At 44.5% G+C, this 14,935-nt stretch overlaps 1 protein-coding gene and 1 pseudogene across 1 annotated transcript in view; one reads left to right on the forward strand and one right to left on the reverse strand.

Moving 5' to 3' along the window:
• LOC108519622 (engulfment and cell motility protein 2-like) overlaps positions 1–14,175 on the reverse strand; it is an 18,728-nt gene extending 4,553 nt beyond the window's left edge. The window contains exons 1-4 of the mRNA XM_017858760.1: positions 13,906–14,175; positions 13,672–13,712; positions 13,143–13,310; positions 7,515–7,614 (exon numbers count right to left, since the gene is read on the reverse strand). Of these exons, the coding sequence (XP_017714249.1) occupies positions 7,515–7,614; positions 13,143–13,310; positions 13,672–13,712; positions 13,906–14,073 (477 nt within the window). The 5' untranslated portion in view covers positions 14,074–14,175. The remainder of the gene's footprint in view (positions 1–7,514; positions 7,615–13,142; positions 13,311–13,671; positions 13,713–13,905) is intronic.
• On the forward strand, positions 142–1,491 carry LOC108519620 (40S ribosomal protein S18 pseudogene; annotated as a pseudogene).
• Positions 14,176–14,935: the final 760 nt, after the last annotated feature.

Here is a 14,935-nt window from a genome sequence, read left to right on the forward strand (position 1 = left end):
GAGTTGTATGTTTTAAAATTATGATAGCTAGTAGTTTTAGAAACTCTATAATTTACTGCTTCATAGAATATAACTTTTAAAGAATACTACCTACTATAGTTTATGTGGAGAAAAAAAACAGATTTGGAGGTCAATTCGGTAATGTATAGTAAGAGAGTAAATTACTTATTATCGTAAGATTTCTCCTTTTAATTCTAAGCATACTTTTTCTAGACACCTGGGGACAGAATTATAGTTTGCACAGAGCCATGGTTAATGACACCTCTTTGCTCTCAGCCAGAACGTCCAGATTTGGACCAACAGAATAACCTGTAACATATTCCAGAACCCACTGGACCAACAGAATAACCTGTAACATATCCCAAAGCCCAGCTCCTACGTCTTTGGCACAACATTTTTCCCAAATATGTCCATTGAACTGCATGAGGTTCTCTAGAGCATACTTTATAGGTGGAACAAAGTTTAATATTTTAATTATGTATCACAATTACCATTAGGGCAGTTTGAAATGAGAATGTGCACAACTAGAAGCTTCTATTTTTTAGGTATTTACAGGAAAAAAGCCAGAAACCTAAAAAATTATATATATATACCTGTGTGCCCTGCTCAGAATAAAAGAATCATAAGACTTTCCTCAGATCTGATTTAGAGAAGAAATCAAACATTACAAATAAAGTCAACCTTTTTCTCCCTTTGTCTATCCCATTGTTTCTCTTCTACCCAGATGGGCTTCTGCAATAAAAAAAAAATCTGTATGGAAACTTCCGAGTCACGTTAATAAATGTAGACATTATGCATACACACACTCAATGTAGTTCATTTCAAAAGCATTACGTGTATGTAAAGTCTATTAGAACATATATAGTTTTTCACTGTTGAATTTTTTTTCATGTCAACAGTGTGTTCTTGAGAACTATTCAAACTGATATATATCTCATTCATTTAAATTGCTATAATGTTGTTTCTTTTAAAAAATCTATGCATCTTCCACAGGAGGCCTACACACCACTGCTTGTGCTGCTGCCGTGTCTCTAGTGATCCCTGAAAAGTTCCAGCATATTTTGCAAGTACTTAACACCAACATCGATGGGCAATGGAAAACAGCCTTTGCCATCACTGCCATTAAGGGTGTGGGCCGAAGATATGCTCATGTGGTGTTGAGGAAAGCAGACACTGACCTCACCAAGAGGGCGGGAGAACTCACTGAGGATGAGGTGGAACATGTGATCACCATTATGCAGAATCCATGTCAGTACAAGATCCCAGACTGGTTCTTGAACAGACAGAAGGATGTAAAGGATGAAAAATATAGCCAGGTCCTAGTCAATGGTCTGGACAACAAGCTCCGTGAAGACCTGGAGCGACTGAAGAAGATTCGGGCCCACAGAGGGCTGCACCACTTCTGGGGCCTTCATGTCCCAGGCCAGCACACCAAGACCACTGGCCGCCGTGGCCGCACCATGGGTGTGTCCAAGAAGAAATAAATCTGTAGGCCTTATCTGTTAATAAATAGTTGATATACAAAAAACAAAAAAAATCTATGCGTTACCTACAAAGGACTGACAATTCGGATGACAACAGATTTTTCCTCTGAAACCATAGAGGCCAGAAGAATGCAGCACATGTTTATCAACTACTGAAGGAAAATAACTGTCAAAAATCATTCTTTGTAATGTCTACCCATATTCCATGATTTTATCACATACATGGATATGTTTCTGAATTCTATATCATCTGTCATTTTTTCTGTTTTAATATAGCACAAGTTTAATTATCTAGTTTTAGAAAAAGAGCTGATATCTAGAAATCAATTTCTCCCTCCTTTATGGGGTATTTTGGACACTTATACTTTCACATAACTTTTATAACCAATTTGTTAATTTCTGCCAATGCTTTTGGAACTTGAACAGTGATCTCTTTAAAATTAGTGAGTCTTCCTTTGGATGAAAATACCATCTTCCTTTTAATTTAGGATACGTTTTGTGGAATTCAATAATCTTTATTTTTAAAGAGCTTTTATACTTATTTATTTAAATTTATTTCTAAAAACCATAAATCTGTTGTTTCTTCAATGAGCCTCAGTTCGTAATTCCTTTCATTATGTGACCATCTCTTACATATTAAATATGATTTCAATATTTTAAGATGTGTATATTTCACACAAAATGAACCCTAGCTGCAAGAAAAGTAGATCACCTACCTCTCCATCAAACAAGCAGGGTTTTATTCCAATACACGGGGAAAAATGAGCAACAATGCACCAATATTCTCTATAGCACCTTCATAAGGATCAAGAAATGTTTGAGGGTTTTTTTATTGTACCGACAATATTAGCCTTAGAAATATAACCCAGTCCTTGGCAAATTGGATAAAGAGTCAAGACCCATCACTGTGCTGTATTCAGGAGACCCATCTCAAATGCAGAGACACACATAGGCTCAAAATAAAGGGATGGAGGAAGATCTACCAAGCAAATGGAAAACAAAAAAAGAAGGGGGCGCCCAAGATGGCTGAATAGGAACAGCTCCAGGCTCCAGCTCCCAGCGTGAGCAACACAGAAGACGGGTGATTTCTGCATTTTCAACTGAGGTACTGGGTTCATCTCACTGGGGTGTGTAGGACAGTCAGTGCTGGTCAGTGGGTGCAGCCCAACCAGTGAGAGCTGAAGCAGGGCGAGGCATCACCTCACCTGGGAAATGCAAGGGGGAAGGGAATTCCTTTTACTAGGCAAGGGAAACTGAGACACACAACACCTGGAAAATTGGGTAACTCACACCCTAATACTGTGCTTTACCAAGGGTCTTAGCAAACGGCACACCAGGAGATTATATCCCACGCCTGGCCCAGAGGGTCCCACGCCCACGGAGCCTCCCTCACTGCTAGCACAACAGTCTGAGATCTAACTGCAAGGCGGCAGCGAGGCTGGGGGAGGGGCGCCCGCCATTGCTGAGGCTTAACTAGGTAAACAAAGCCACCAGGAAACTCAAACTGGGTGGAGCCCACCGCAGTTCAAGGAGGCCTGGTCTGCCTCTGTAGGACTCCACCTCTGGGGACAGGCATAGAGCTAAACAAAAGACAGAAACCTGCAGAGTGATAAACTGTCCCTGTCTGACAGACCTTGAAAAAGAAGAGCAAAGCAGGGTTCTCCCAGCCAGAGGAGATTGAAAGATCTAGAGAATGGGACCAGACTGCTGCTCAAGTGGGTCCCTGGGACCCCTCAGTAGCGTACTGGGAGACATCCCCCAGGTAGGTGCAGACGACACCTCACACCTCACACTGCTGGGGTACACGTCTGATCGAAGCTTCCAGAAACAAGAATCAGACAGCAACACTTGCTATTCAGCAATATTCTTATCTTCTACAGGCCTCTGCTGCTGATATACCCAGGCAAAACAGTGGTCTGGAGTGACCTCAAGCAACCAACAGACCTGCAGCTGAGTGGTCCTTGCCTTTAGAGGAAAACTAACAAACAGAAAAGGACACCCACACCAAAACCCCATCAATACGTCACCCATCATCAAAGACCCAAGGCAGATAAAACCCAAGATGGGGAAAAAAGCAGTGCAGAAAAGCTGGAACTCAAAATCAGGCACATCTCCCCTTCCAAAGGAATGCAGTTCATTGGCCAGCAACAGAACAAAGCTGGACAGGAGAATGACTTGGATGAGCTAGAGGAAGAAGGCTTCCGTAGATCAAACTTTCAGAGCTAGGAGGAACTACGTACCCAGCGCAAAGAAACTAAAATCTCGAAAAAAGAATGGAAGAATGGATAACTAGAATAATCAATGGCAGAGAAGTCCATAAACGGAACTGACAGAGATAAAAACCATTGACCGAGAACTACGTGGAAAATGCACATCTTCGTAACGAACTCGATCAATTGGAAAAGAGCATCACGTGATTTAAGATCAAATGACATGAAATGAAGCGAGAAGAGATAGTTTAGAGAAAAAGAGTAAAAAGAAATGAAACAAAGCCTCCAAGAAATATGGGGATTATGTGGAATAAGACCAAATCTACCCATTCTGGATTGGTGTGCCTGAAAGTGACGGGGAGAATGGAACCAAGCTGCTCTGCAGGATATTATCCAGGAGAACTTCCCCAACCTAGCAAGGCAGGCCAACACTCAAATTCAGGAAATAGAGAGAATGCCACAAAGATACTCCTCAAGAAGAGCAACTCCAAGACACATAATTGTCAGAGTCACCGAAGTTTAAACAAAGGAAAAAATGTTAAGGGCAGCCAGAGAGAAAGGTTGGGTTACCCACAAAGGGAAGCCCATCAGACTAACAGCAGATCTCTTAGCAGAAACTCTACAAGCCCTGGTTTCTGAGTCGGGTCTTCCCTAGTTGAACCACAGACCCATGCAAAGGCAAGTTACAAAGGAAGGCTGGGGCCACACTCCCTGGGGCAGGTACCCCCTTAATCCTTTCTGTGACTCTAATCTGCAGTACTTCCCTAAGTGTCCTGACAAAGGAGATTCACAGCACACAACCTTTCCCAGGGTCTTGGCATGCCCTGAACATCTAGATCAGACCATGAGATTCTTGCCCAGCTTTTGACTTCCCCACCTGGAAGAGCCGGGGCCCTTTCCACATGGCAGCGGTACTTACAGTGACAGGCAGGTCTAGAGGATTAAGGTGCTTGTCCTGCCGGCAGAAAGCAAAAGCACAGAGGGAAGCAGATGGAATGAGCTTTCAGCTTACATTCAAACAAGGACCAGGAAGGAAGATTAACAGAGCCAAGCCATCCACCAAAGACAGGGACAGACAGAACCACAGATGCTTCTGGTCTTCCCTCTAGAATCTACCAAGAGCTGGGTACATACATGATCCCACTTGGATTTCATCTTACTGAGCCCATGAGATTGTCAGAGAACTAAAATGTCTTACTTTTAACATTACTTGGGATTTGTCAGAGAAATCTAGAATGTTACTGTTGGAAGGGCTGTCAGAGATTATTTAAACTGGCCCTTTCATTTTACAGAAAGAGAAACTGAGACCCAAAGAGGTTACAAGCACGTGCCCAGCCAGCAGCAGGGAGAGTACTTAGTCCAGGCCCCTTGGCTCTTAGGTCAGGGCCTGTTCCATCACCCAGCTGATTCTTACTTTCCTCATCTGTGAAACAGGGATCTTGTTTTTCCTCAGACATCCTTGTGAGCTAAGCAAGGCAGATGTTGTTGCTCCCACATGACAGGTGAGGAAACTAAGGTTCACAGAGGCAGAGCTATTTGCATAATGTCACAGTCAATGAACAGGGGAAGCAAGATGTTTAGAATCTGCATCAGAGAACCTTTAAACATAAGACTTAGTGCGAAGTCCCATTTATATTAGAGCCCTAGGACTCAGGGTACCCACAGGGTCTCCTCTTCCTTATTCTTGGTCCTCTAACCCAGGAGCTGGCAAACTGTGGCCATACTAGGCTTGTTGCCTGTTTTTGTAAATAAGATTTTATTGGAAGACAGCCATACCCATTCATTTACCTACTATCTGAGGCTGCTTTTGGCTACAATGGCAAGGTTGAGTAGCTATCACATAGACCACATGGCCCATAAAGTCAAACATATTTATTCTCTGGCCCTTTAGAGGAAAAGGCTTGAAGGGCTCTGCTCTCATCTAAGACCCAGCTGGTTTCCCCTCATAGTTCTTCCCAGCAGGATGGCTCCAGACCAGAGGGCTAGGAGGAAGGACTCTTGGGAAAATGGCTGGATTTGTGCTTTCTGAACGCAAAGAGTGTGTGGGGTGAGAATTCTTCTCTCAGAAGAGCCCAGATGAAAAATGTGAAAAGGCAGCCACATTCCTGTCTCTTGTCCTCAGGAGCCTTCAGAAAAAGTGCATTAATCAGTGCAATGGCATAGATCTGAATCTCCTGGCTGGAACTGTGTCAGTGGAGAAAGAAGGCAGAGGGAGATTAGAAGACTGAACAGCAAGATGATGCTTAGAGATGGTTTAAAACAATCACTTACAGATTATAAGCAAATAATGATGTAGAGCTAAGTCTCAAAAGCATTCAAAGTGGACATGCTCTTGACCCAGCAATTTCACTAATAGGAATTTATCCTAAGACAGTAATCAGAGAGCTATGCAAGATTCACTGACAAGGCATTTCACTAAAGTACTACTTAAAAAGGAATGGAAAGGAATCCAAATGATCGCATTAGTCAACTGTTTATACATATCAGAATCTTAAGTAGTTATTAAAAGTCATGTTTTAGGGTAGAGATTCTTAACCTGGGATTCAGGGATGGGCTTAGAGTATCTGTGAACCCTAGGAATGATACAGAAATTATTCCATATAGTTTGCTGACGAAGTGGTATTTTCTCCAAACTAGTAAGAGTACATACTTGTTACCAGATTTTCAAAGGTGTCTAGGTTGCAAAAAAGACTTAGAACTACCCTTTTAGAAAAATATTTGACATGGAGAAATGTTCAAGATATATTATTGTTAAAAAAAAAATCAAGGTACAGGTCAGGCGCAGTGGCTCACGCCTGTAATCCCAGCACTTTGGAGGCCAAGGCGGGTGGATCACGAGGTCAGGAGATCAAGACCATCCTGGCTAACATGGTGAAACCCCATCTCTACTAAAATACAAAAAATTAGCCAGGTGTGGGGGCAGGCACCTGTAGTCCCAGCTACTCAGGAGGCTGAGGCAGGAGAATGGCGTGAACCCAGGAGGCGGAGCTTGCAGTGAGCGGAGATTGTGCCACTGCATTCCAGCCTGGGCAACAGAGCGAGACTTTGTCTCAAAAAAAAAAAAAAAAAAAGAAAAGAAAAGAAAAGAGAGGGAAACCAAGGCCAGTCTAACCCTGCACTCTCGGGAGACTGCAGAACTATGTCAGTGCTGATGGCAGCTGAAGGCTTCAGGACTTCAGGATAGCTGGAAGATCCAAGATGTAAAATAAGTGTCTATGATTAGTTACTTGATTTGGCTGAAAATTTCAATAGTTCATCTTTGGGCTGAGAAGATTTCTGATTCCCTCTTTGGCAGCTTAGGCTCCAAGCACCTGTTTACTGACTACTGCTCACAAGGCACAGCTGCCTGCCACATGCATGTCAACTCTGGGGTATGATGAAAATGCTTGCGGGTATCATACAGTTCTGGTCTCCTTCTTCCTGTGCAAAAGTGTGGCAGGGAGATGGCGAATGGGTAGGTTGTAACCTGTGGTAAACACAAAGGTGTGTGTGTGTGTGTGTGTGTGTATGTGTATGTGTATGGGGTGGGAGGTGACTGGAGAGGGAGGGAGCAAACAGACAGACACCTGGGAGATACTGGACCATCTGCTCAGTAACCCTCATTAGACCAAGCATTTCCAGCAATTAACAGGTCTGTTGCGACCTGACCGCTTTCCTCCTGACTTCTCTAGCCTCTATTTTTACTGCTCACTTGGCATAGTAGTGTTTTGTACTATTATTTAATTTGTGAGAGCCCAACTAGACTACAAGATTTAGAAGAACAACATGGAATTATATCTCTCTGTAATTCCAGAGATACACCTGCTTCCAGAGGCCTCACCTGCTTAATAAGGGTGATTGAAACCATGTCCCAGGAGACAATGTCATGGTCCATGAGCTCTAGGAAGGCGGTCAGGGTGAATGCCAGCATCTCACTGTAGCTGAGACACACACAAAATAGACAAAGATTCAGATCAGGAAACACAGGTGTGAGGGCAGCCACAAAAAAGACTCTAGTCTTTGGCACACTACTCTGTGCTTGGCACACTAGTCTGTATGTACATAGGTGGTATTCAATACACTCCTTATTTGACTTGATGGAAATGAGACTACAATGCCCTGCGGGATGTAGTAAATCACTGAAGTCCTTGGAATGAGGCCTTAGTCATACTCACTGGGACAAGAGCTTGGTTCTACTTTCCACACGAGCCTCATCAGCACGATGACATTCATGTTGATGAACTCAGTAATGAAAGTCACGTCGGCAGAGAGCTTGGCCATATCCTTCATGACATCCAGCCAGGTCTCCATGTTGGATGACTGGGTCCTCTCCATCAGCTGACATGCAGCTCGGGACTAGGAGACCAGGGACAGATACGTGCCATCTGCTCCTTGGAGCAGGTTACTACTCTGTGGATAGCTCATAGAGGTTCTTCTGTGGACATCCAAACCTGAGGCAGAACTAGTTTTTTAACACTGCCTAGGAATTGCTAAATAAATGTTTGTGGGATCAATCAAGGAGTTATTAGTAAGCCAAAACCAATCTGTAATTATCTGTGTCTTTTCTGTACCATCACGAGATCAGGAAATCGAGACTATTCTGGCTAACATGGTGAAACCCCGTCTCTACTAAAAAAAATACGAAAAACTAGCCGGGCGAGGTGGCGGGCGCCTGTAGTCCCAGCTACTCGGGAGGCTGAGGCAGGAGAATGGCATAAACCCAGGAGGCAGAGATTGCAGTGAGCCGAGATCGGGCCACTGCACTCCAGCCTGGGCGACAGAGCAAGACTCTGTCTCAGAAAAAAAAATCCCTACCAGCAGCTGGGCGCAGTGGCTCATGCCTGTAATCCCAGCAATTTGGGAGTCTGAGGCAGGCGGATCACCTGAGGTCGGGAGTTCGAGACCAGCCTGACCGATATGGCGAAACCTGTCTAAAAATACAAAATTAGCTGGCCGTGGTGGCACATGCCTGTAATCCCAGCTACTAGGGAGGCTGAGGCAGAAGAATCACTTGAACCCGGGAGGCGGAGGTTGCAGTGAGCCAAGATTGCACCATTGCACTCCAGCCTGGGCAACAAGAGCAAAACTCCATCTTAAAAAAAAAAAAAAAGGCCAGGCGTGGTGGCTCATGCCTGTAATCCCAGCACTTTGGGAGGCTGAGGTTGGCAGATCATGAGGTCAGGAGATCGAGACCATCCTGCCTAACACGGTGAAACCCCATCTTTACTAAAAATACAAAAAATTAGCCGGGTATGGTGGTGGGAGCCTATAGTCCCAGCTAGTCGGGAGGCTGAGGTGGGAGAATGGTGTGAACCCAGGAGGCGGAGCTTGCAGTGAGCTGAGATCACAGCACTGCACTCCAGCCTGGGCGACAGAGCGAGACTCTGTCTACAAAAGGAAAAAAAATCCCTACCAAGGGAATACTGGAGACATCTGGGAGGCCCACTAACAATGGCAAGTCACAGAGAAACAGATATCAGTTTAACAGAGGAAGGTTTTCTATTAATTAAAGCTGTCTGGCTGAGTGCAGTGGTTCATGCCTGTAATCCAAAGGCTTTGAAAGGCCAAGGCAGGAGGATTGCTTGAGGCCAGTAGTTAGACATCAGCCTGGGCAACAGAGTGACACCCTGTCTCCACAAAAAAAAGTTTTTAATGAGCCAGGTGTGGTGGTGCACACCTGTAGTCCTAGCTACTCAAGAGGCTGAGGTGGGAAGATTGCTTGAGCCCAGCAGTTCAAGGTTGCAGTGAGCTAGGACTGCATCAATGCACTGCAACCTGGGTCATAGAGCAAGACTCTCGCAGCCTGGGTCATAGAGCAAGACTCTCTCTCAAAAATGAAAAATAAAATAAAACTGGCCAGCGCAGTGGTTCACGCCTGTAATCCCAGAACTTTAGGAGGCGGAGGAGGGCAGATCACAAGGTCAGGAGTTCGAGAGCAACCTGACCAACATGGTGAAACCCCATCTCTACTAAAACCACAAAAATTAGCTGGGCGTAGTGGCAGGCGCCTGTATTCCCAGCTACTCAGGAGGCTGAGGCAGGAGAATCGCTTGAACCCAGGAGGTGGAGGTTGCAGTGAGCCGCGATCATGCCACTGCAATCCAGCCTGGGTGAAAGAGCGAAACTCCATCCCAAAAAATAAATAAATAAAATAAAATAAAATATACAAAACTGTTAGCAGAAGAGGTTTCTCTTGAGGTATTAAGCTCCCTGTCACCAGAAGCAATCAAGGAGAATGTGGACAACCATCTGTCAAAGACGCTGTAGAAAGGATTCTTGCATTGGGTGAAGAATTTAATCTGATGTCCTCTAAGGTCCCTTTTAATCCTAAAATGTGAAAAGCTTGACAATTTTTTAAAAACTTTCTCTCAAAATCCCTATGATTGTTCCTCAGAGTGATAGTTCTGGGGAAACTTTAAGAATATCAAGGAGCTAGAAACAATTACCCAATCGTTTTCTGAAAATGCAGGCTGGTGAAGACAAAACCTCCTCCTAGCACATGAACTTTTCCTAGCAGGATGCCTGCCTCCTTTTCAGCAAGCTGCGGCTAAAATCCCTCCTCTAGCATTTACTGGACTTTCCTTCTGCTGAGCTTGTTACTACATCGTGCCTCCCAATTTGTTGCTTCATCATACTCTGTTTTTTGGATGCTAATTTAATGTTCTCCACTAGAAAGGAAGAGCCTTAAGAGCAAAAACACTCCTGTCTTCTTTTTATCAGTGTTAAGCAAGTGACTGAAGCCCAATTCCTGCTGCCACGAAGGAGTCAGAACTGCTGGCCCTCTCCCCTTTGCCTCTCCTCTTTCACTATTATAAAGCTGGCCCTTCACAGCACAATGCTCTTTATGATACAGAAGCCCTCACTATCTCTACAGTGGACAAAATGTGCGCCACAGGAAAAGGTCACAGCATAGAGCAATCTGAAGAGCACTGGTCTGCATCCCACTTAGAAACTTCCAACTCTGCCAATTTTCCTCCTGAGACAGCATTTCTGGGCTGCTGCCTCCCGTGCCATAGAGATGTGCTTCTGGGAAAGGCAACTGCACTGTGCAAGAGGTCTGTGAAATGTGTCGGCACTTCCATAAAAGTGAGTAACTCCCAGGCTGTCGTATTAAATTACCAGAGCTAAGGAGGGAAGAATGAAGTCCTTAAGATGAGAAGAGTTCAGGAGAAGAAGGGGAGGCAGAAGAACATGATGGGAGGAATATAGGCCTAGTGAGACAGACCTGGGTCTGAGAGCAGGCTTGGCTACTTTTATTAGCTGTGTGACAAGTAGCAAGTAATTTAACCTCTCTAAGCTTTGGTTTCCTTGTCTACAGAATGTGGCTATCAAGAGTACCTATCTCATGGGATGTTTATAAAGATTAGATTATTTAATTACACAAAGTATTTAGCAAAATACAAGCATTCAGTAAATACCACTTCATACCTCCCCTCCTCTCAGATGAACCAGTCTCTCTCTGCACCAGGAAAAGAGGTGCCATCATGTCCTTAATATTCTGGCTGCGCTTCTACAAATGTAACCAAAGGTGCAACCATATTGGCTGTCTTCCTCATGGGCCTAGCAGTCAAGGTGATTCCCTCTACCTGGGCTTTGAGTACTTCCTCTCCTGGTCCACTAAGATCCTGTTCTATTGATTACCTGCTTTCCTGCACCTTCAACCTTCCTGTCTTCCATCTTAACACATTCTTAAGGGCACATGCAAAATTGCAACAGCAACAACCATGAAGGGTCAGAAAGGTGAGGAATTCGGCAGATGGGGACAGGAGTTGGGGGGAGACCTTTTGCTACATCTCTGTGAAAATTTTTGATTTGTGAAACACATGAATGCTTTACGGGCTTTTAAAAAGCACATCTTTTTGACTCCACATCCTCTTCAAGTTATCACCTTCTGTGTTTTATTTTAAAACCAAGCTTCTTGATACAGCAGGAGACTCAAAGTCCTTTTTTACCTTTCTTTTACTTGACCCAGTTCAGTCTGACCACCTGGCCTCCCCACCGTAATTTTTCTGTGAAGATCACTAGTGTCCTCTTCACCTCCCAAGTCATCAGACAGCTTTTGTTCTCAGTTTACTAAATTTCTCTGCTCATTAAAAATTGCAGATCATACTGTCCTCAATCCTGACACTCTCCCTGCCCAAAGCTCCTCAGTCACTTCACATTCTCGGTGTTCTTTCTGCCCTTCTGGTTGCTTCCTTTGTGACCTTTAAGGGCGGCTCTTGCAAAAACCAGGGTCATCCTCCATTCTCCCCTTTCCTTCCACATCCAGCATGTCACCATACTCATAAAGCTTACCTCCTAGATACTCTTCATATCCTTTCATGTCCATTACATTCGCCTTCACTGGGCTCGTAACATTCCTCCTTAGCCTCTTCAAAGGTTCCTACTACCACCAACCTTCTTCTTAGGGCCCATCTTCCGCACAGTCACTAAAGTGATCTTTCTAAAACTTAAAAATCTAAACACAACGTATCTTCCTGCTTAAAATCCTTCAATGTCCCTAGTTTCCTTCTGGACAGAGTTCAAATCTATGAGCAGGCCATCAAGGAACCTTGAATATCTGGCTTCTCAATGATTGCTACAAGCCTCCAACTGCCAAGCACTTGTGCTTTTCCCAAACACAGCAAACTTCTGTGCCTTGGCATCTGCTGATTTCTGACTGGAATACTTTTCCTTTTCTTATTTCTCTAGCTAATTCTTGCTCATACTTTAACATCTGAGCTAAGTGACCCCTTCTCTGGCAAGGATTTCTGGGAATCTCCAGGCTGAGTTAGGTGGTCCCCTTTGTGAGTTCCCACAGCTCTCTAAGCAACTTCTTCTCAAGACCCTTGAGACAGGCCTTCAATTACATTTGTTTACTCCCCACTAGGTGGTAAGAACCAAGACACTCTCATCTTCCTGTATTATTTCCTGATACAAAAAGACTGACTTTTTAATCTCCAGAGTCCTTGTTTCTAGAACAGAGCCTGGGCCATGGTAGGTGTTCATATTTGTTTGTGACATGAATAAGCTCCGAAGGAAAGAATACCTAGCGGGGAGATAGCCAGTTGTAAGACTGTCCCATTCTTAACATCACTGCGAGTCTGGGTAGTGAAAAGCAAACAAACAAAAAAAGTAACTATGATAAAATGTTAAAGTGGTACAAGCAAGCTGAATCAACAACGTTTTGTCTTTTTTACAGTAGATGTAACTGAGGCTCTTCAGTTGGGCCCTCTTCTCCTGCTTACTCCTTGGCGAAGAGCTTCTAAGATCCTCTTCTAGCACCCTGGGCCCTCAGGAAGTAAAAGCCACCTTTTTCCAGCCACTAGGGAGGAAGAAGGGCTGGTGCTTCCCAGTCTGCCCAGGGAGCAACTATTTACCCAACACATGGAAGCTACCTGGATGCTAAGTGAAGATAAATAGTGCTGTCTCCTTGGGTCGTTTACTTCCAAGCAAGGCCGATATTGATTCTGCCTCTCCCTGTACTAACCTGTTCAGTGTTGTACAGCTGAGGACCATCCGTGTAATGGAGGGTGTAATACTCTGGGTTTGGCAATGACCACCTATGCAAGAGAAAACCAGTATATCCCACTTGGTCACTCTCTTGTCCAGAAGCTGCTCATAATTTTCAATAGAGTTGCTCAAGGGATTGGGTGGCCTATTTAGAATACAGTGGAAAAAAAAACAAAGCTTTAGGTTGTCATGTTGAAAAAATCACAGCCTGAGCCTTTTGTAAAGATGAGCACCACAAAAGGAGGTGTGCGGAACTGAGGAGAGGTCTCAGATCCTACCAGGACCTCAAGCAGGGCAATGCTAGACTTAAAGGGAAAAAATAGGAAGTATAAACATCTTAGGGGTATTGTTGCCAGCTGTCTTTCCTTCCCAAGACAGTGATTCCCAAGACCCCCATGCTGGGAACCTGCCTAACTGGAGATCCTTCCCAGAACTCCCCTCACGGTGTGGCCGTGCTCCTTCAGTCAGAGCTGCCACTGTCAAAAACGAGGTCCATTTCAACCTACCCGTCACAAACTTCCTTGATAATGGATGCCAGGGGCCGTTTCTGAAAGAGAGAGAGAGAGCCTTCACTAGCAGCAACATCCTACTCATGCCAAGGTTCTGACAAGAGGGGCTGCCAAGCAGGGTCAAGAATGTACTTCTTTCCTAACAGCTTTTGTTTCCTAAGCATAGGAATGTACCTCTTTCCTAACAGCTTTTGTTAAAGAGGAAGACTCTCCCAAGCCATGGTGACCCACCTTCCCTAGTGTGGGCCAGGCCCAAAGCTTAGTCTTCCTGTTGCTGTTTCTTAATCTTGATGCCAGTGGTCCCCATCCCTCAAGATATCCTCTGCCATGTACTCCCCAGGTGCGTTTCCTCAGTTCAGGAGCGTATCTGGTCAATTTCAAGGAGCTGGGCATTAGCATCTGGACATTCAATGGCCCCTTTGACAATGTCTGATGGTGGTGGCATTGTTCCCAACCAATGGGCTCTAATTCTGTGGGACAAGAACACAGACATGGCTGCCTGGGGAGAAAGAATCTGAAAGGTACAAAAATAGTACATCTTCATTTTTCACTCTTGTTACATGTTTTGAAGAGTCTGAAGACAGACACTGCATGAAGTAACACATGAAACTACTTGGTGTGAATTTCTCTAGATCATACCACAACCTCTCCTTGGGGTTTTATTTGAGATTAAATCAGCAAGAAGAAATGGGACAAGCTATCATCCGCAGATCAGCCAATAGCAACATGTGCCCATGTGGCGCTTCAGCTGAAGAGTCAAGAGGACTCAGTGGTAGAAGAACGTATTTACTGCAAATTCCTGTCTTGAGACCTTGGGAGGAGAGTGTGGGGGAAAGAAAGAGACATCAGACTGTTACTGTCTCTCTCTGGAAAGAAGTAGACATAAGAAACTCTATTTTGTTCCGTACTAAGAAAAATTCTTCTGCCTTGAGATGTTGTTAATCTGTAACCCTAGCTCCAACCGTGTGCCCGCAGAGACTTCTGCTGTGTTGACTCAACATTTAATGGATTTAGGGCTGTGCAGGATGTGCTTTGTGAAAAATGTGTTTGAAGGCAGTATGCTTGGTAGAAGTCATCGCCATTCTCTGATCTCAAGCACCCAGGGACACAATGCACCGTGGAAGGTCGCAGGGACCTCTGCCCAAGAAAGCCTGGGTATCGTCCAAGGTTTCTCCCCACTGAGACAGCCTAAGATATGGCCTCACGGGAAGGGAAAGACCTGACCGTCCCCCAGTCTGACACCCATAAAGGGTCTGCGCTG

Source organism: Rhinopithecus bieti, unplaced genomic scaffold, assembly GCF_001698545.2.
Source record: "Rhinopithecus bieti isolate Rb0 unplaced genomic scaffold, ASM169854v2 scaffold_49159, whole genome shotgun sequence".
Taxonomy (NCBI): Eukaryota; Metazoa; Chordata; class Mammalia; order Primates; family Cercopithecidae; genus Rhinopithecus; species Rhinopithecus bieti.